The sequence below is a fragment of the Gopherus evgoodei genome, chromosome 2, assembly GCF_007399415.2.
Source record: "Gopherus evgoodei ecotype Sinaloan lineage chromosome 2, rGopEvg1_v1.p, whole genome shotgun sequence".
NCBI classification, from domain to species: domain Eukaryota; kingdom Metazoa; phylum Chordata; order Testudines; family Testudinidae; genus Gopherus; species Gopherus evgoodei.
Window position 1 is genome coordinate 115,122,231 of NC_044323.1, and position 20,643 is coordinate 115,142,873.

General features: G+C 41.1%; 1 protein-coding gene across 7 annotated transcripts in view; it reads right to left on the bottom strand.

The window, feature by feature from the left end:
- The window catches only part of PLEKHG4B (pleckstrin homology and RhoGEF domain containing G4B), a 213,438-nt gene that overhangs the window by 115,463 nt on the left and 77,332 nt on the right, over positions 1-20,643 (bottom strand). For 4 of the 7 annotated variants that reach the window (XR_003998924.1, XM_030551545.1, XM_030551543.1 and 1 more), the window contains exon 1: positions 18,684-18,935. Coding sequence is in view for 6 of the 7 variants with exons in the window: in XM_030551545.1 (XP_030407405.1) it covers positions 18,684-18,740 (57 nt within the window). In the remaining variant the exon portion in view is untranslated. Of the gene's footprint in view, positions 1-18,683; positions 18,936-20,643 lie in introns of those variants that run through there. The other 3 variants (XM_030551540.1, XM_030551541.1, XM_030551542.1) reach the window with 1 other exon arrangement.

A 20,643-nucleotide genomic window follows, 5' to 3' on the forward strand; every position in this document is an offset into this window, starting at 1 on the left:
GGAAATAGTCCCATACACATAAAAACAAAGGGTGATACCTTCCCCTGTCTCCTCACTGGGGCTGCGAGTCGCCCTGTAGCCTGCCCTGGGGTGTCAGTCCTTCCTCTAGCAGGCACTCAGACTTGTCTGCTTCCCCTATGGGGAGGAGCACAGCCTTCCCTCCTGGAGAAGCTTACTTCCCTGAAGCCACTAGCCTGGTAGCAGCTTGTCTCTCTCCCCCTCCTGGTTTTAAAAGATCTCAGGCAGCCCTTAACTGGATCCAGGTGTTCATAATTGACCTGAGGTAACCCCTTCTCAGCTTATAGGGCTAACATATCTGACTTCCCACACCCTCTTGCAGCTGTCCGGCCTGACTTTGTCATATATCCCCCCTCTCTGCTCAACACCATTAGGCTACTTGGTCACACTATGCATTGTTAGAGAGACCAGATCATACAAATACATTGGACAGAGCTCAGGTTGAGTACACAACCTCTCCTTTGGCATCTCATGACTTCTGAGTGTTTAACCATGCATCCTAAATGTTCCTATCACATAGCTGTTTAGTTTTTTTAATATGGTTTTATGTATAAGGTGGTTTAGAGTAATTGTCATGACATCAGTTGGTTACTGAAGGCATTTGTTTAGCATGTTATCTGTATGTAGCTACTGCGTTTTCCTTCTTGTGTAACTCATGTTTTAATTTGGGATGAGAAAGACTGTGGGAACTTGCCAGCGTCAAGAAGGAGAATAAATGTCTGTTTGTCAAGGGCAGTCATGATTTGGTAGAGTAGTTCCAGTGTCTCAGCAGATTACACTAAAACCATATGTTCTGTTCTGATTCATTTCATTGTAACTTTCTACTTTCCCTCTTTACCTCTATCCTCTTGCTACCATAATGCTCACTTTAGAAAACAACTGTCTTTGTGTTGGATCCCAGTGCATAATTCCTTGTCTGATTATGGAATTTGTCCTCCATCACCACAAATGAAGCATAGGGTGTCCCAACACCTGTAAATAATCCACTGGATACTAGTGGGAAAATTCAATAATCAGACCAACAAGGAAACAAAGCACTGGGCTCATCAAAGAGTCAAACCTGAGTTTAGGGAGAAGACACCAGACGTCGTTGCGGAGGGAGGGGAGAAGCAAGAATGCCAAGGAGAATTAGGAGTCAGAGCCAGGGGAGAAGTGGGAAGGCCACTGAGCAAAGTGGGAGAGAAACAAGCACACTCCCAGCCAGTGACATATACTGCCATCCACCACCAGCCAATGACATGTTCCCACGACTGACATGCAGTGACACGTTCCCCTTACCCATCCACATCCTAACCCCCAGACAATGACATGCGTCTCCTACCTATGCCTCATTCTTTGGCATTACTTGTGCCTATGTGGTTTTGTTCAACTCCTACCAAGCGCCCAACTTTGAACTGAATAAAAACCTTTCCTGATCATAAAACCCTGTGGGAGCCACTGCATTGGTTCAGGTTTCCAAAGGGATTCTTTAGAAGGAGGAGCCTTTAAGAAGATAAATGCACTCCAACCTGAATCCATTCACCACCTGCCAAAATCCACCCAGTAGAGTGCTACTCCTCCCCCAGCCGTAATACAATCCAAAAAAATATGTTCCAATTCGGTGTTCCTACACTGAACCATCCTATGTTTGAATGCAATGATCTTGGAATTACTGGACCCGCTGAAGGGCAGGCTATGCTCTTATCCCTTCTACTGTCATCTCTATATTCACTAACACAGAAAAATCATGAGGGAAATAATGGGGTGAATAAGGAGAAATGAGATTCAAGGGATAAGGATTTTTTAAAAAAATTTCTTTCCTCTGTTAGAGTGGTGAAAGGAAGGCAACCATAAATCTACACTTTTTTAGAAGAGGTATATCAAGTTTAAATTTTGCTAAGGACTCCCTTTTGTAAAGCAGGGGAGGAAATAAACATCTGAATTCAATAACTGTAGTTAGTAGTTTTCTTATAACATTATATTATGCTTCAGTTAATTTTATTGACAAACTTGTTAGGAGCTAAAGTCCCATTTACTCAGGACCGAGACTATACACTTTTTTGTGTTTGAACATCTCCTTGCACGTTGTAGGAGCAATAGTAACAACAAATTAATCTCTGGTGAAACTCTACTGAAGCCCACTGATATACACCAGAGATGAATTTGACCATTTACATTAAACACGCTCATAACAAAATGCACACAAACTAAAAAGCAGACTACTATTTAGATAAAACACAGATTCTGCTGCATGTCAATTAACTTACTACGTGAATGATGTACATGCTGAAGAAACTATACATGTTGAAACTTTCCATTTAATTATAAAAAGTGAAAAGAACTTTACTCTGGAGCACTGCCAGTTTAACTTCATTCTCTAGTTTACAAGAGAGATGGAGGAGTAATCAGAACTGAGGTTATATTGCCTTTTTCTTTCTTCCTCCTCCTGCTCTCAAAAATGCATTGTTTCTGTGACAGAATCTTCATGGTACCTAAGCATTCCAGAAACATGGAGCTCCCAGCTGGCTTACATTCCACTGATTTATCTCTGATTAGCTAAGTCCCTCCTGCTATACTCTCCATCCCAGCCTGATCTAGCAGTACACATAAATGCTAAATTAACCTACTTTGAAGAAATGGCTAAAGTTTGAGAAAACTGAAAGCTTCTTAAAATAGGGTTACAAGTGTTTTCTTGTTAGGAAAGGAACAGTGGAAGAGTTGCTGTCCAAGCACCTGGCTATTCACAAATCAACACATTCTGGTAATTTGGTCCAATGGAAAGGTATCAGGCAGGGAATCAGGAGATTCTGGATTCTGTTCCTGTCTCTACCCCAGCCTTCTGTGCAAACTTAGGCATTTCACTTCCAGATCTGTATTTGTAAAGCACTTTGAGATCTACTGGTGATGGGCTATATAAGAGCTAGGTATTGTCTCTCAGTGGCAACCAAAGAGTAAAATTCCACATGTAGATGTTTGCAGGTTCAGAGCAGGGTTTAAATTCAGTTGGAGCCACCCAGAGCAGAGCTCCAGTAAATATTTTCAAACCCGCCAGAGCCTCGGTGCATCCTGTGAACAGAAACCCAGAGCCCGGCACACTCCAAGGGGCTGAAGCCCTGAGCCCGGGGCTCCAGGAAATACTCGGGGAGAATTTAAGCCCTGGCTCAAAGCATAATGGTCTAATCTTGTGAACTTGTACATGTTTATCCCCCTACATTTAGATATAATATAGCAAAAGGTGGACAGACAACTTAGTGCAGTGAGGAGAGAATGACAATGATCAAGTGAGAGAAGTTCATTTTGATGTCTCTTCTTCCAACACCTATATCACATTCTGACTTCAGTGCTGCTCCTCCGCTATACATACATATATGCACACTTCTGGAGCACAGGTGGTCTAACAGCAGGCAGGGCAGCCCCTTCTCTCAGGGATCTCAGCCTAACACCAGTGCCTGGTTACCAGGGAGCAACACTACCCCAAGAATTGACTCTGATATCAGAGACCAAAAGCAGAGAACAAACCCTCCTGCTGCTCACACAGCTCCCTCTCCCAGACCACTGGTTCTACAGAGAACACTGCATAACAAAAAACTAACACCACACCATGTCTTTCCAAGAACGAACATTTGCTCACACACTAAGTAAAAGAACTTGGAAGATTATGTGTAACAGTACGACCTTGTGACATCTGCCACGATAATATGACTACTTTGGTTTGTTGAGTGTGCATCTCATTATTGTTTACTATTATTCGTTCTTCATAACTTAACTTTCCCCTTCCTTTCCTTTTCCTCCTCCTCTTCCTACTTTTTCACTGTCACCTTCTTCTCTGTGCTTCTGCCTTTTGGTGAAAGGAAGGTGACTGGAGTAAAGACAAGGGTACATCAGGGCTTCCAAACAGACTTTCAACTATTATCTCCAAATTAGTTTTAAAACATTCCAATTTTAATCTCAATCATTTTGAGATGGAATTTTCAATCTATTTCTAATTTTTAAAAATAATTCTTGTTGATGTCCAGAGACACCAATCAAGATCTGTCTAGGTATTATACAAACACATAGGAAGACAAATGCCAAGCCCTGAAAAGGTCACAACCTAAGGCTTCAATCTTACAGCAGTTAGCATGCAGGCAGTTGCTGCACCTGGGCAGAAACCCATTGACTTTATCTGGGCCACTTGTAGGCACAGGAATCTATTCTCGCATTACCAATTGCAGGATTGAGACCTACATAGACAAGACAAACAGATAATACACAAAATTTACAAAGCATTCAAGGTGCTGTTAGGCACATGTCCTGTTAACCTCTCCTCTCCTCACCCCAACCCTTTTGCAAATAAAACATCTTCTCATCCTTGTCCAGGTGCCTTAGCCAGCATGTTCCACTGCCCTGCCCCTAAGCATTCTCTGCATCCCAAAGACAGTGGAGAGGGGCAAGGACGAGGTGGGGCCATTCACACACTGATGAAATCAGAAATTTCCTGAAGCAAACTGCAGACCTCCATTCTCCAGTCTCCTTTAGCTTAGGTAGGCAAACTAAATCCTTTCCAACACTCTACATAATAAAACAACATGAGATATAGCACTAATTCTCATGCCTGTAACATGTTATTCACACATGAAAGGTTTTTTGTTTTAATCTTTGAAAGAAGCCAGCATTGGTATTGCCAAATGCATTCCTATTAGCTGTCATGAGAAAAAAAAACCCATCCTGTGTGAAAGATGTGCTGCTCTCCCTACTTGCCAGCTTCACTTTTAAACCCAGCCAAAACAAACTGTTTTCAAAGACAAAACAGACTATTAAATCCTTTGCCAGAGTCTGCCTTGTATCCAGTCTGTAAGAAACCCACCTGGTTTATCAAGTCTCCAAAATAGGTTTTATCATCTGTTCAGTACCTTTCAAGTATAATTTTCCCAGTAAGCTACTAATTATTCACTCAATTTTTTAAACGAACTTCTCCATCTCATTGCATTAAACTGGCTGATGCAAGCTATTAAAGAAAATAGAAACCTGTTAAACACAAAGCTTGAGCACTGAAAACACAGTCAACATAGTCACTTAAAACAGATCATCATTTTAAAATATACCATCAAAACATTCACTATAGCTACTGCTTGAGGACTGTATGAAAATTTTAAAATAATATGGGACGAATTTTGCTGTCCTTACTCAGCCTATAATCTGATGAAAGTCCTGTTAACACTATGGAATGTGGAATGATTAAGAACTGCAGGTTTGACCTTTTGTGTTTGTATTCATATGAAGAATAAATAATGTCAGCTTTTTCATGCTTCTTATTCATGTGCCACGGTAACGGTAGAACATATCACAAATTTAGTTACAACTGTGTGGTTAAAAATTACCGATTCTTGAGTGAGCAGGAGTGAAAATCAATGGCATCTGTTTTATTCAATGAAGGGTGAAGGTGGGGGGAAATACTGACAAATACAGCATTATTTAAATTTTACATGAAATATTGCATTTTTCTTAAAAACCTAGTGACTTATAGTTGACCTTTAAAGTCTGAGTCAGACTTGATGAATAGTGCTCAGGAATAATGGATACTAAACTGATTCATCAGCTTAAAGTATGAAACCATGCAGGGACATCTCTGTATCACCACACCTGCCTTCCTGAATATTATACACTTTCAGGCTGTACCATAAAAAACACACTATAGTATGATCAATGTAATTCTTACTATACAGTATATATATGTTCAGAAATCTAGTTCTCTCTATCTTATTAGACATCCTATCTTGTCCCAGCAATGTTGCCTTCTCAACTCAAATATTCAAGATTTTTATTTTAAAAATTTAGAAGATGTCTCTGAGGTTTAATTCAACTAATCTTATATCCACTATGTTCTAAGTATTTCTTAGTCTTAAATGCTTACATTCTTTTGAATTTTCAAAACTAAAGCTATTAAAAACATTCTTAGTAATACAATGGTCAACATTTCAAATAAGTATTTGCTGCTGTGAAGTTACTTTGCGTGTCAAAAATACAACCTGTAACTATGGGGTGGCACTAGAGAAAACTGAAAATCCTTCTGCAGAAGGAAAGGCAAGTTGCTGGTCATAACCATATACCAAAATACCAAGAAAAGTATTGAAGGAATTCATGTAGGAACCTGGCTTTCCACAACAAAACAACAAGGTCTCTTCGATTTATTCTTACTGTTGTTTTTAACTAGAATTACACTGTCCAGTCCAGACATGTTAGCAGTTTTGTAAGTGTCCCATGTACAAGTATGTCTTTAGTCTTCACTGATTTATAAAACCAGCAGGTGAAAAGGTTATTTTGATCTAGTTACAGGTTAGCTGTTAACAGGGAAAATGTATAGTAGGGCAGGGCAAAATGGTTCAAAGAGTTAATAACTTGCCTGAAGCTTTACTCAACCCTCAGTCCTTTTTCTCTGATTTGGATCAGTATAGATAAGGAGCCTCCTCCCATCTACATGACCTTCTGATGGGCTCCAGCTCCCTGTCTAACTAGGTTTTTATAACATTGTTCATCACTGTAGAATCTGGGTGCCTTCCACAAGAAATAAACACAAATCTATGATTCCTTTAAAATCTGTAACAGCCCAAAACAATCCCTTCCCTTGTGATGGCATTCCAATAGGTCCCAGATCCTTCCCCCTATAATACTGTAACCCATATTAGAGAGTGGCTGAGATCAACACAGGGTATTGTCTACCTCAATGGTGCTCAAACTTCTACAGTCATGCCTCTTCTTACCACTAATGCAAGCTGTCTGTGACCTCCCTCCATTACTGCACAGGCTTCCTCAGCAGAGGAGTCTGGGCTGAAGGCAGAGATGGGGGCAGAACTGGGGATGGGGAGGGAATGACAGCAGAATGGGCTGGGGCCAGAGCAGTTGGTGCTGTGGAGTTGTGGCTGGGGCCAGAGCTGGTCTGAGGTCAGAGCAGGGGGCAGAGTGAAGCTGTGGCTGGGGGCAGAGCAGGGGGCAGTGGAGCTGTGGTTGGGGTTGAAGCTGATCTGGGAGCAGAGAGGGAGTGAGGATGGAGCTGGGCCTGGAGTAAGGCTGGGGGCGGAGTGGGGCTGGAAGTGTGGTGCTCCCTCTTCATCCCCTGTACGGGCTGTCCTGGCCCCGCAGTGCACCCCACACTTTCAGAAGCTGGGAAAGTGCTTCCCAGGGCAGGTAGACATAGACAAAAACAAAAACAGAGTGGCCATGGCAGCATAGCCGCCCAATTATAATCCACCCAACCTCTGGGTGTGTACTCAGGTGGCTTGTTTGAGCTGCTGCTTAGGCCCCCATGGCCACACTGCTATTTTTATCCCACTAGCTTTCGCAGAGCTGGCACACAGCTGTCTACCCACGCTGGGAGGCACGCTCACGGTTGCTGTGTAGCCTAGCCACACCTTATACTGTCATCAGAGCTAATAGCTCTAGCAGACTTTGGTAACGGAATAGCTAACAGCCTTTTCAAAATTGGTTATTGTCTAATGGGAAGAAAGGTTGATTGTCAAAATATTGGTTTTATTGAATATATTTAAAAAAGTGCACCGCTAGGACTGCAGCAAGTTCAGCAGAGTTCATTTACACCTTTCCTGCAACTATCCTACAGCATGCAGTACACTGCCACAGTGCTAATGCAAGCCAGGATTCTGACCTTTAGGCACAGTGCATAGGACAGGGGGATATGGCTCTGCTCCCCGGTATGGGTGGGGGCAGCACCAAAATGCCTCGTGGGCAGGGGCATAGGCTGCAAACCTGTTACTGCACCTCTTTGTAGAGTGGAACTTATTTACCTCTGGGCAGCCAACTGGCTCTTTTGTCCAATGTCTGTGGAGGTAAGATAGCCCTGCCACCACCTCTTGTATTCCCTCTTTGGGGCAAGATGGACCAGGTCTGTGCTCCTCAAAGCACAGGGACTGGAATTCTGCCTGCCCCTTATCCAGGCAAAGGGAGAGGAGGCTCCGTGCACTATCTCAACCACTATCCACCCATGTAGGGGCCAATCAGAATCTGGCCCACCATGCAGCAATGCATTGTAATACAGATTCAGTTAATTGGCTGCAGCTAGCAGCATAGTTAGAGAATTCTAGAACAGTAAATAAGACTCATGCTCATATCCCAGAGTGAGGGGCTAATTTAAGACACATAGCTTGATTAAGATCAGTTACATTAGGTCCCAAACTGCAGTGGTAAACAATCATTCATTTTTACTTGAAGCTATGCAAGATTCGTTAGAACAAAAAGGGCCTCAAGAGAAGTATTTAAAAAAAAAAAAAAGAACAGGGGGGAAAAAAAACAACAACCTGATCAGCCACAGCCTCTTAGCTGCTTTCCACCTAAAATGGCATCTGTTTATTAAACAATATCTGATGAACCTTTGCAGGAACTAAAATGCTGATTAATTACTTTATAATTTCCAGAAAGATACCTAATGGCATTACAAAGCTCTTTGACCTCAAGAAGAGAAAGTGAAATAGTTGCTTTATTAGCCACAAAACAGATTATATAAAACACATGATAAATATAAACAGAAGCAACTGGCACATCTGAAAAACCCTCTCTGGAGAGAATGTTCACATCCTCCTTGGGAATCCCCACACAGAATTTCAGAAAAAAGAATAACAGAAATACTATTTCTGTAAGTATGCTGAAAATCCACTCAAAGAACTATGAGAAAATAGTGATATATCTTACAGTATCCATCTCTGAATGGAAATTCAGAAAGGATAGTATATAAAAAAAGTCCCGGTTCTCTAAGCCTACGAGATGAAGAAATAGCAATCGGTAGTTCAAATGACAAAAAAGGCAAACTTAGCTGTCAGAGAATGAGTGAAAGCCCCAGAATTTTAAGCTTTCCTTATATCATAAAAACAATAAAATCAGAACTGGAAAGATCTTAGTCAGCTCGAGGTCAGGTCTTGCTCAACAATGTATGTTTCGCTATCAGCTTTGAAAAGTCAGCAGCTGGAGAAAAAGGATACACAGGCAAATGCGTCACAAAAGGGTCGTATCTAAACATTTTGAGTCTCGGGAAAGCAAGTCATTAACTTTTTCTTTTGTGCTTGGGGCTGTTAAGTTCAGCCTTTTCTTTAGAGCTGGTTACCTTGTATTTTTGCATATTATTTCTCCTCTCCTAATAACCTTTTAGGATATGTCTACACCGCAGCTGGGAGAGAGCCTCCTAGCTTGGGTTGACAGCCTCACACTAGTAGGACTTGAGCTAGTATGCTAAAAATATGTGTGTGGACATTGTAGCTTGGGCTTGGCGCGCTGGCTCTCAAATACAGGGAGTCAGGGAGGTCTGAAAGTCAGAGCTGCAGCCCAAGCTACAATCTCCATACTGCTATTTTTAGCGCACTAGCTCAGTCTGTCTACCCTGCTGGGAGGCTCACTCCCAGGGACAGTGCAGACATACCCATAGTTCTCCATTTGTTTCTTTGTTACGTTAGCTCTGTTAACTGATCATTTCACTTATTGGGCCTCACGCTGCATCAGCCTGAGTTATCCCATGAAGAGGGCTGGAAACTTCACAAATTCCCACTCTCAGATTTTTCCTTCCTATCCATCTGTTTCACTGAGGCTTGGGGAGTGTTTACTTTCTCCCATTCGTTCCTGAAACTAGGAGCCCGATACCAGTGGATGGGTAAAGATCTCATGACAGATACAGATGGCAGGCGCTAATGTGCAGAGAACTCAGTGCTTCCAAACAGCATCTTGAATTCCTCCCTTCCTCAGTATGCCACGGTTCCCCCACAGTACCGTAGCCAGGCTGCAGGCAAACTTCTCACTGGTGTTTACATCCATCTGCTAGTACAACTTTCCAATGTTCAATCTGCTCAGACTTGAGATGAGCAGACCACAGACAGCAGTTCCTTCCCAGGCTACACACAACAGTTGAAGAGCCCAGGCCCACCAGAGAGACTTCTGCAACAAACAGGATTTGGAGAGAAGGCTGTAATGGACTATGAGGACTTCAATGGCTGAGATACAGGTTTGATACAGGAGTGGGTGGGCGAGATTCAGTAGCCTGCACTGTGCAGGAGGTCAGACTAGATGATCATAATGGTCCCTTCTGACCTTAAAGTATATGATTCTATTGCTTTCCACTCCTCCCCATTGCCTACAAATGGGTCCCACCTGCAATGGCTAGCAAAGGGTCTTTGTAATTTTGTAAAGCTTTCTCAAGAGAACTTGAGAACTCTAATAGAAGATGCAATAAAACTGCATCCACAAGCACCAAAGGAGGTCAGGAAAGACTTAAAAACACTACACCAAATCCCCATGGGCTATTAGGATTTGATCTGAAAGTCCCTCAAACTGCATGACAAATAAGATTAATTGCATATGGAGGATGCAAGCCAAAAATATATCCATCTCACCCAGCAATGTGTTTTGAACTGTGCAAAAGCTGTTATGCCAGTTTTTCATAAGCCCCTTCTTACAAACATTCAAAAACTAGAGACAAACTGTAAACTTTACTAGGGACAAACAGCAGCATTGACCAAAGCTACCGTCCCAAATTAGATTTTTCCAACAGTAGAGGAAATCCTGACTTTAGAATGGGATTGGGATATCTTCATTACCGCAAAAACATAAAATCAGCCAAACTAAACTTAAACATATTTTAAACAATAATTGGATGATTGTAGAAATTTTTCCTCATGCAAAATGCTGGGAGACTGAACAATACAATCTCCTTTCACGTAGTTTGCTGGACAACCTGAAGAAATTACTTCCTTCTACATTAGAATTTGCTCAAATTCTGTGGAGCTGCCCTTCCCAACTGTGTCTAAAAACCTTGCATCAGAAGTATATGTGACTAACTCACTCTCGCAAGAACAGGGGTCACCTTTTCCCCTATCCCTGTGTGTGTGAGAAAGACAGCAAGAAATAGATCTTTAGGTAGAGCATTAGCAGATGAGACACTGCATTTGCAATTTGAATCTCCTTGCAGTTGGACTTGGCTGCACTGGCAAGGGCTGGCAGAAAGGACTATGTACATTTCTGCATAACTCTCAAACTATTATGAGTTTTAGTATTACTTTTAGAAAAAAACCCAATTTCAGACTTACTGAGGGACTTGTTTAATCTTTGTAATCTCAATTCTAATGGATTATACACCAGAAAGGAAGATTTTTTTCTCTCTCTGCAAAGCGAAGTACAGCCCTTGCCTCCAGCGTCCAAGGGGCAATTTTGCTGAATTGTCCTTAACTTACTAATAAATCTTCTGAATCAATGTATGTGCAATTCTCTCAGGGAGTCAAACAAAAATATTTTTTTAATTAAATAAGATTGACTGTTTCAGCCACATCCTGAAACAGTGTTTTTTTAAGGGGAGGCAGACACACAGTTGATAGGAATCTCATATCTCTTGAATTACAGTTGCCTATTTTTAAGAGCTTAAAGTACATTGGGTGGGTCCAATTTACAGACCCAGGAAAAATTGTTTTCCCACATTCAAGGTAGGTCACTGGTGGACCACCCAGGCAAAGTGCAATGCCTTGATTTTCAGAAGGCTATCTTGTCCAGCCAGCCAGAGTGCTCCTTCAGTTCCGCTGGGGCTGGGCCAGGCAATTAGATCCTTAGTGCACTGCTTCCTGCATCAAGGCTCTATGATCTTACAGCTCTGAGATATACTGTGATAAGGAAAAGGGATAGTCTGTGGCTGTTGTGCAGAGGGGCCAGTCAGGATTCTTGGAAACAGCTCACCCTGACCCGACCCCTGCCTCTCCCTCCTCCTTTAGTTTACATGCCCAATGTGTCCCTCACTGCTGGGTCCTATTTCCTCCAGGAAACAGCAGAGCAGAGGTGGCTCACAGCTGCTGCTCCGGCTGGGGCAAAAAATATGAGTACTAAAGTTGCAACACCGGGCAGCAGAGAGTGGAGCTGGGCGAGGAAGGGCTAAGGAAGTAGGAGAGCTAGGAATGAAGCAGGGCGAGGAAGGGAAGCATAGCGGGACAGAAGAAAGGTGGGAGCCAAGTTTTGCCAGCTCTGTATCTCATCTCAGAATCTACAGAATGAAGAGTGTGTAGAACACCCCCCGACCTATGAAGCCCTAGAATGCGCAGGATTTTATGATAGCAGCTGGGTGAGCAGACTCTGCTCGACCTGTGCCCTCACAATGCACTTCCATCAGGCAAACACAAAGATGTGTGAATATTAGGGTGATAAATATTAGGGTTACTAGCTTCAGGAATCTAGATAAGGTGGCAGGAACTGAAGGAAGCATATGAATGAGGATCGGGTTTGGCAGGGAGGAGACTTCAAAAGGTTCAGATGAGCAGTCAGTTCTTTGGGGTTTGTCCAAAATAAAACATCTGAAGTTTGCCCATAACTGAAACTCTTATTTATGCCACTAACTAAATGGAGGAGGCTAACTTCAACACACAAAACAAATAGGCAAAGCAGACGCAGTCCCAACTATACAGATTGTTGTGGCTGTGTTGTCTCTTCAATAGAAGAAAAGGTCGAATGACCATAAAGTGCCAAGAAAAAAATATTTTGGCCAGTTTTTGCTTTTAAAGGAAACACCTGGACATGTTGGACATTACTTCAGTCTGTGGAATGAACAATACAAGCTTAAATAAGACTGCAAGAATTACATTTAAATATTATTTTACCACTATTATCTCATTCAGACCTAAAATGCTGATTCTTAGTTAACGACTCTCAGCAAGTGCTTGATTCTTCATCTTACAGAGAAATTCAATATTAAAATCATTTGAATGGACTCCCAATAGCTTGATTGTCTAGACATTTTACAAATTTATTAACTCTGAATACTCTTCATGACATTGAGAAAAGTTGTGCTCGTCAGAGAGTTACTATAATAACAGCACCTACAGCAAGAGGCTGCATGGTTCTTAAATTCAGAGGATGAGAGACAGATTGATACGTCTCTTACTCTTTTTTTTGAGGGGGCTAGAATTAAGATTAAAATCACTCTTGATTTTCCTCAGTCGTTCCAACATTTTTCATTGTTCTCATCACTTGGTGTTTGTTAGGGTTTACTGTGTTCTGGCTGCAGACTGAATCCTATGACCTGACAAAACAGAGGTGTTTTTTAATCTCTGAATAGGGATCTTACTAATTCTGAACAAGCAGTCCAAGAGCTTCCCTCCTCACCCATCTATTCTTAGTATTATTTGCATGACATGATTCACTTAAATCAATTTTTCATCTTACTTATTTTTATAGATGTATATAAAAAGAAACAGAAATAATTTAAAAAATACATTAACAAAATACAAACCTGAAAATATGCACATCAATCAGGCCTCCAACAATACCCCTCTTAACCCACAATGAGCAGCATTATCAGGCCCAAAAACCTAGGTAAAAAGACAGGTCTTGAAGCATGCCTTGAAGATCAATTAATACCGTTTATTTTGGACCAAGGAACAAGTGATATTCAAAGCTGAGAGTCTCTCATAGAAAATGACCTGCTGGATTTAATTTTTTCTGTAAAATAATCACCTGGCAGATTTAAATTCATATTCAATGAAGAAAACTGGATCAACTTTCAAAGGTGCAATCCACAATATGCAATTAACTAGGGCCAAATTTTCAAACTGGTTTCAACCATATCCAACATTTTGAGTGCAAAGCACTGGATGTCCTAATTTCTGTGTGGCACACAAAACTATTTCAGACTGCTTGAGGTGGGGCAAATTTTGCAATGTGGGTATGTCTCCACCAGGAGACAGACTGATACTATCATCATTTCATGCTACAGAGGCCAAAAGGCCGCCATCAGACAGTAATAGTTATTGTTACTTCATCTTTATCCATGTGAAAACATCAAAATGGTCCATTCTGGCCCAAATGACCCAAACCCATTCAGACTGCCAAGAAGGTGCAAACATACCATCATCTCCCACTCCTGCCAATTCTATGGAAGACATATTTTTCTGTATTTTGGGCTCCTTGTTTTGGGAGAAGGACGACTGTGGCAGAACTGGGAGTGAGCATGGCCTGTGGAGAGCCACTTCCTGAAACATCACCACATTGTAAATCATAGAGATTGCCCAGCATATTAGAAGACCGACAGTGTCAACGTTGTCCTTTGCACAGGCCATCAATGTGCTATCATGTGGTGTTTTGGCCCAGGTATGGTCAGAGAATCAACAGGAGCACCCCACGTTGCCATGAGACCTAGAGAACAACACAGGCATCTGTATTCATGTCCTGGGCCTCTGAACTGGCTTCAAGCTCTTCAAGATTTCCCTGCTTGGGACCTCTGTCAGTTTAGGAGAACACACAAAGCCTCTTTCCTCTTGTGCTCTTTCAACAGAATTAGGTTCATAGGAATCTTGGCAAGAGGAAGATTCCAGGTGTTGGGCCCTGTAGTGGGCATGAAGGAAAAAGAATAGTGGTATATGGAAATACACACAAAATGTGAATTGTTATTCAGTTTCTACACTTTTTGCCTGCTCTGTTACCGAAAATACTATATACCACTTTCAGTGCAACATACTTGAGTAATTTTATTTCCAGCTATCTAATGCCAAGTGTTAGAAAAGCTTAGAGGTCTTAAAAGACAGTTTTATTTCTTGCACCTTAAGGTGATCAGCTGTGCTAAATGACAACTCCTTTGCAAAGCCAGTCCTTCTAATCAATGGTTTTAACATTTAATGTTGTTCAATCTGGAGGCAAAAGCGGGGGGAGGGATAGCTCAGTGGTTTGAGCATTGGCCTGCTAAACCCAGGGTTGAGTTCAGTCGTTGAAGGGGCCACATAGGGGTCTGGGGCAAAAATCAGTACCTGGCCTTGCTAGTGAAGGCAGGGGGCTGGACTCCATGACCTTTCAAGGTCCCTTCCAGTTCTAGGAGACAGGTATATCTCCAATTATTATTAAAAATAAAGGTTTAAAAAGTCAGATGGTCTCTGGCCATGGCAATTATCTCCTCTTGGAGCGACAAAGTGGATAAGAGAATATCTTTTATTAGGCCAACTTCTCTCACCAACCTTGCCTCATTAACATACATTAATTTTAAAAATATATTTATAGTCTACCAAGAACTTTTTTATGCAATCAAAGTGAGAATCCTGAAAATACTGGGGATATTATTTATCTCAACTGTTTGAAGTTGATGTAATTGAAACTTCAGCAATATAACACAGCACTTCTACAACTGTTTCCCACTTAGTCTCAAAGCACAGCACAAATATTAACTGATTAATATTACAATACCCAGATTAAGTTTTGTTAACCCCATTTTACAGATAGAAACTGAGGCCCAGAGAGGACAGTGATTTGGGTCATTAGGTCCTATCTAATTTAAATGTTACCCTACAGTATGTAAGTGTGTGAAAGGCATTCATTAGGGTGGTCTGTGGACTGTATTTACTAGCTGTGGTGTAAAATCTAAATGGCTAGATTGTGGCCGGCCCTGTCTAGGCAGGCAATGGGAGCATAAGGGATAGTGCAAGGAGCTCTCATCTCTTCCTGCTGGAGCTGCTTGCAATTATAATCTTTCCCTTCCCTGAACAAAAAGGACTACTTGAGCCTGGGGCCAAAGTGCGGTTAGCCTCCACAAAGAGACAGGGAAGGGTGAGAGCAGAATTTGATGCCATGTCTACATTAGCACTTATGTTGGCAAAACATTTGTTACTCAGGGGTCTGAAAAAAAAAACAACACTCCAGAGTGACACACATTTTGCCAGCATAAGTGCTCGTGTGTAGCGTGCTGTGTCAGCAGGAGAGTTGCCAGCCTGCCAGCTTGCCCCGCATGCCAGGAGTATGGGGTCGGGGGCTCCGGGCCGGCCCTGCGGAGTCAGGAGCCCAGGACAGCCATGCGGCAGGGGTCCGAGGCAGCTGGCCAGCCCCACAAGGTCTGAGGGCAGGCTCTGGGCCGCCGGTGCCCTGCCACCCAGGACCTGCAGTCCAGGTAACACATTGTGAACTGCATATGAGTCCCACAACGTGCAGTAAGTCAAGAACCACGTCTATACCCTTTACACGGGCCAGGTGATCCAGTACAGTGCAGGGAAACGAACACTGAAGCCTTTCAAAGGGCCACATGCTGCTCTCATTTACACTGCAAATAAATCTGCAGTAATTCCATTTAAGTCAAAACAGTTACTTCATATTTACACTGATGTAAAAGAAACCAGAATGTTTTGCCAAAATAGTAGAACACAGGCTGCTCAGACAATACATTCCCAGGTGCTCCTTAATACACTGTGTCTTCCTCAGAGGTCTTTTCATCAGTAAAACTTTTGTCCTTCGGGGTGTTAAAAAACACACCCTGAACAACAAAAGTTTTACTGATGAAGGTGCTAGTGTGAATAGCGCTTTGTCGGTGGGAGTGTTCTCCTACAAAGCTGCTGCCGTTCATTGGGGGTGGAAGTTTTTTTGCCAGTGGGACAGCTCTGTCCTGCTGACAAACAGCAGCTACCTTCTGCCCCTTTTAGCGGCACAGGTGTGTCGCTAAAAGGTGGGTAGTGTAGACAGAGCCTTATAGTCCAAATTTATACCAAATAATTAATATGATGCTATAATTTTTGCTGGCAATAAAATAATTTGCAAGCCTTTAAAACAGACGAAGCAGTTTAATCTTGAGATCATACTTGCCAAAGGAAAGGTTCCTTAAGCCAAAAAAGAAATACGAAGTTTGATTTCTGATTTGCTCTTAAAAAAATAACAAAACCATTAAAATACATTTTGGCACATTTAAAAAAAATGGCTAAAGATAAAGCCTACATTTTAAAGAATTTTAATTTTTTTTTAAATATACATTTTGGATGTTTGCTTCATCATTTTACCATATTATATGCACAAGTAAATTAAATATCTGAAAGTATCTATTCAAGGTACAGTATTGCTAGCAGTATCAGTTTCAAGAAACCAAAATATAATTATTTAAAAAAGATAAAATTAGATTTAAATCTACTGTCCTTTGTTTGACCTATCTAATCTTACTGTTAAGGGAGAACAAAGGTTACTTTTACTCGGTGCAGAAGTAACAAAAATTGAACTCCATTTCATATCAAAATCTTAGTCATACTTGCAAACATCCACTCACTACACAATGGTATCTAAAGGACTGTAGCTCATTGGGCAATAGGAACAAAGTTGTGCCCACCTGTTGATTCAAGCCCAAAGTCAAATGAGCTGTTTATGATTTTTGTCTTTGTCTTTGTCATCCTTCAAGCTGAACAAGAAATAAAGTATTCTGTAGATATTTGAAACAAAATTAATATTAAACTGTTGTGTCACATACAGAAAGTGCTAAACCAAATTTTTAACTAGGCGCACAAAGACTAAAACCATTGGACTATAAAGTGCTAGTCTGAATGCATTTCTTACTTTGGAAGACAACAATAGATTGACATGTCAAGCTGACTAAATGTTATCTCTCCCGTTGGGTACCTGACAGAGGTCAAAGCTGCTGAACTTTGTTGTGACCCTTTGGAAACATTCCACGTATGCTTTAAAATCCTAATGTATTGAACATTTGGCTAGAATGGTATAAAAAAAGCTGACAATTCAGAAACCAGTGGATTTTTCCATATAGCGTTATATAGCAAGAAAAATACACATTGGGTTAGTTGGTGAAAGAAGTTACTAACTTAGTGGGTTCCTTCCAATAAATGTTGACTGTGAATGTTAATTTGGTTTCAGCTTTACAGCCTAAGCAGTAATACAACATCACACAGTAAGTTATAAACAATGAACATTTATTGTGGTAATTGTGCTTTGATATAATCGTAATCAGCTAACACTAGGCAAATTATGTATTAATAGAACTTATTACAAAGCATCCTCATGAGACAAATATTGCAATGCATGTATCTGCACTACAGTATGCTCACAAGACCCAAATGAACTGATATATATTTTAAACTTCCTTTTTAGAACATACAAAATGCTTGTATCCTAAGAACATTATCATTGTTTCTAAATGATTACTTCAGATATTATCTTGATTAACACATCTGATTTACAAGCTTTAAAATCATGCAGTTTCCCCTCTCTGTAATTGCAAACGTTTTAATGCACTTTTATTCTGAATTAACTACATCGAACTATCATGTGTGATTTGAAGTATTGCTGAGTAGTAGCAGACCTGCCAATGGAACACTCTCAATTTAACTTTCTCAGTAAAAGCTGGATCAAAGACAAGTCAACACATTTTAACAATTCACATAAAAACACAAAGCAGCCTCTGTCTCTTCTATCTGACACTGAAAAGATTGTTTTGTTTTACTAAGCCATGCCCATTCTTTAAGCCAACAGACATTCCTACATATAAGCCACTGCCTATATTCTTAAGGCAATAAATTCCATTTCTCCCACAGTGAAAAGCAGTTTGTTGAGTTCATTTTACACAGTTCTGAGCTAAAGAACAATTTATCACCACTGCCTGAGTTAGCAGATAAGAGAGAGTTAAAACCGTCTTATTTTCACATATATTGCTTTCTCCCATGTAGCTAACCTAAAGGCACTGAGTTACTCTTTATCCAAATATATATTTCTTTGTCATATATATTCAAAAAGATTTAGACAGGTTTGCCTACATTTACCTGATTGCAATGGGAGTGGAAAACTGAACTTGTAAAATATACAACTTCTGGATTACTTTTCCAAAATAATTAGAAAACTGTAATTTATGTCAATAAACATAACATTTTATTGTAACATACTTTTTATGATCATACACATTATTACTATTCTAACTTCTTCTGTGTTCAACGTACCTTTATGCTCAGATAATTATCACCTCTTGTCTTCGGAGCTGAAGCTCGGTGATTCATGTTGACACTTCCTCTGTTCTGAATTCAATGTAAAAAATGATTCCATAAAATCCACTTTGTCAAGACAATGCAAACTGTACCAAAGTCCATGTCATTCTAATAATTTCACTTGACATTTTTTCTAGCTTTCCTTCTCCTCTTTTGCATGTGATTTTACACACAGTAAATGTTCTCAGGAAGCATTCTTCACTGTCACTTGTCAGACCATGAGAACAGAGAACGTCCACTTCCAAACAGTACAAGTTGCTCTCCGACTGCTTTATTATGCATGCTGATGTAACTTCCTCCATCAGTGCAAAACAGAGTGCCTCCCTCCAAAAACATGAAACAATAGCTGCTCTCACTTAAGTGCCCTGCAGGAATCCAAAGGATCATCATGTTTCCCTTTTCATATTAAAAACAAAACTCTGCTTCAAGCTGAAATTGCAAACCTTCTCCCATCAGAAAAGGAAGCTTCTCCGACACCTAACCCAAAACACTGGTAAGCCTGAAAAAATACCTAGCAACTAATTTGAAAGTTGTCTGATTCAGAAACTTAAGAACTAGACTTTCTGTAATAAGAGCCTAGGATTAGAGGCAATTCTATTATCTTGAATCTGAGGACCTCGGGCAGCTAATAGAAATCAAGGTATGAGTATTTTTCATTCACATTCTCTTCAGATTACAGTGGCTTTAGGCAACTGTTGCTGATGATGAAAAACACAGATGCACACCTAAATTAGGTAGGGCTGTTCACTTATCAGAGCAAATAAACTTTAGAAAAGGCGCTTTGAGAATTAAATACTTGCTGCAGTGCTCAAAGGTTTTATTAGTGGGGTGTATCAGAATATCATGTAAAGCATGCAGTGTAATTTTAAAAGCACGTACTGACTTTTAGGAATAGCTACAAACATCTCTAGAGTCAGTGTTTCATTCTCTATAATCAGCAGGGACTTTATACAAGTAAATGTAGATGCTAGTGCCTTCTGTCACCATTTTATAGCTCTTGTGAACTTTTTCAGGGTCTAGATATGCACCTTGCCACTTTTAAAAAAAGCACTACTCATCCAAACAATTGAAAACAATATGACATGAGTTTGTATATAAAATAAGAATTACCCCCTATATATACCACACGATAGCTACCTCCTAGGAATACCTTTGGGGCAGATAATGCTCAGCTGTTCTGTGTGGTTGGGGAACAAAGCGTTCCCTGTTGAGCCCCAGCACAATAAATATCTGGCCACGATTTCAGTCCAGTGCAGAGACTGCTCCCTGGTGCCCAGAACACCCCAAAAGAGGATAAGGAAGAGGTGGGACCATGGTCCCATCCCCAATGCAAAGACCAGGCATGCAGGGGAAAGCAGGCTGCACTCATTGAAGGGCATAGCAGCACATTTGCTCCTCCAGCAGGAAGCAGATTTCCTCCTGGATCTCCACTTGGGGCATTCTGCACCTGCCCCAGCATAGGAAGGTGCCTAACAGGCACAGTACAGCCCTATATGATTAAACAGTTTCTATTAACGTGCCTTGATAATGCACCTGCGCAAACACCAGGGAAAAGCGTTGGATTGCTTTGTATAAATCATTTCTGGGCAGGGTTGCCTCTGGAATACATCATCATCAGAGATCAGACTGTTGCCGGCACTCAGTGCCCGAGGTGCCACCAGTTTGGGTTCGTTGCCCGGTGTGTGCCGCACCAAAAGGACACACCAGGGTGGAGAAACAAACCAACTTTTATTTGAGATCTCAAATAGGCAACAAGGAGCCACGCAGGGCTCAGATCATGCGCGCAGAGGCAAACAGCCTGCTTACTTTTATACCCAAACCAAAAACTGTTACTTGTTACAGTATAAGCTGTTCCGGCCCAGGACCAAGTCTGCCTAGCTACCATCCGGTTCTAACTGGTTTTCTCTAGTTCTGC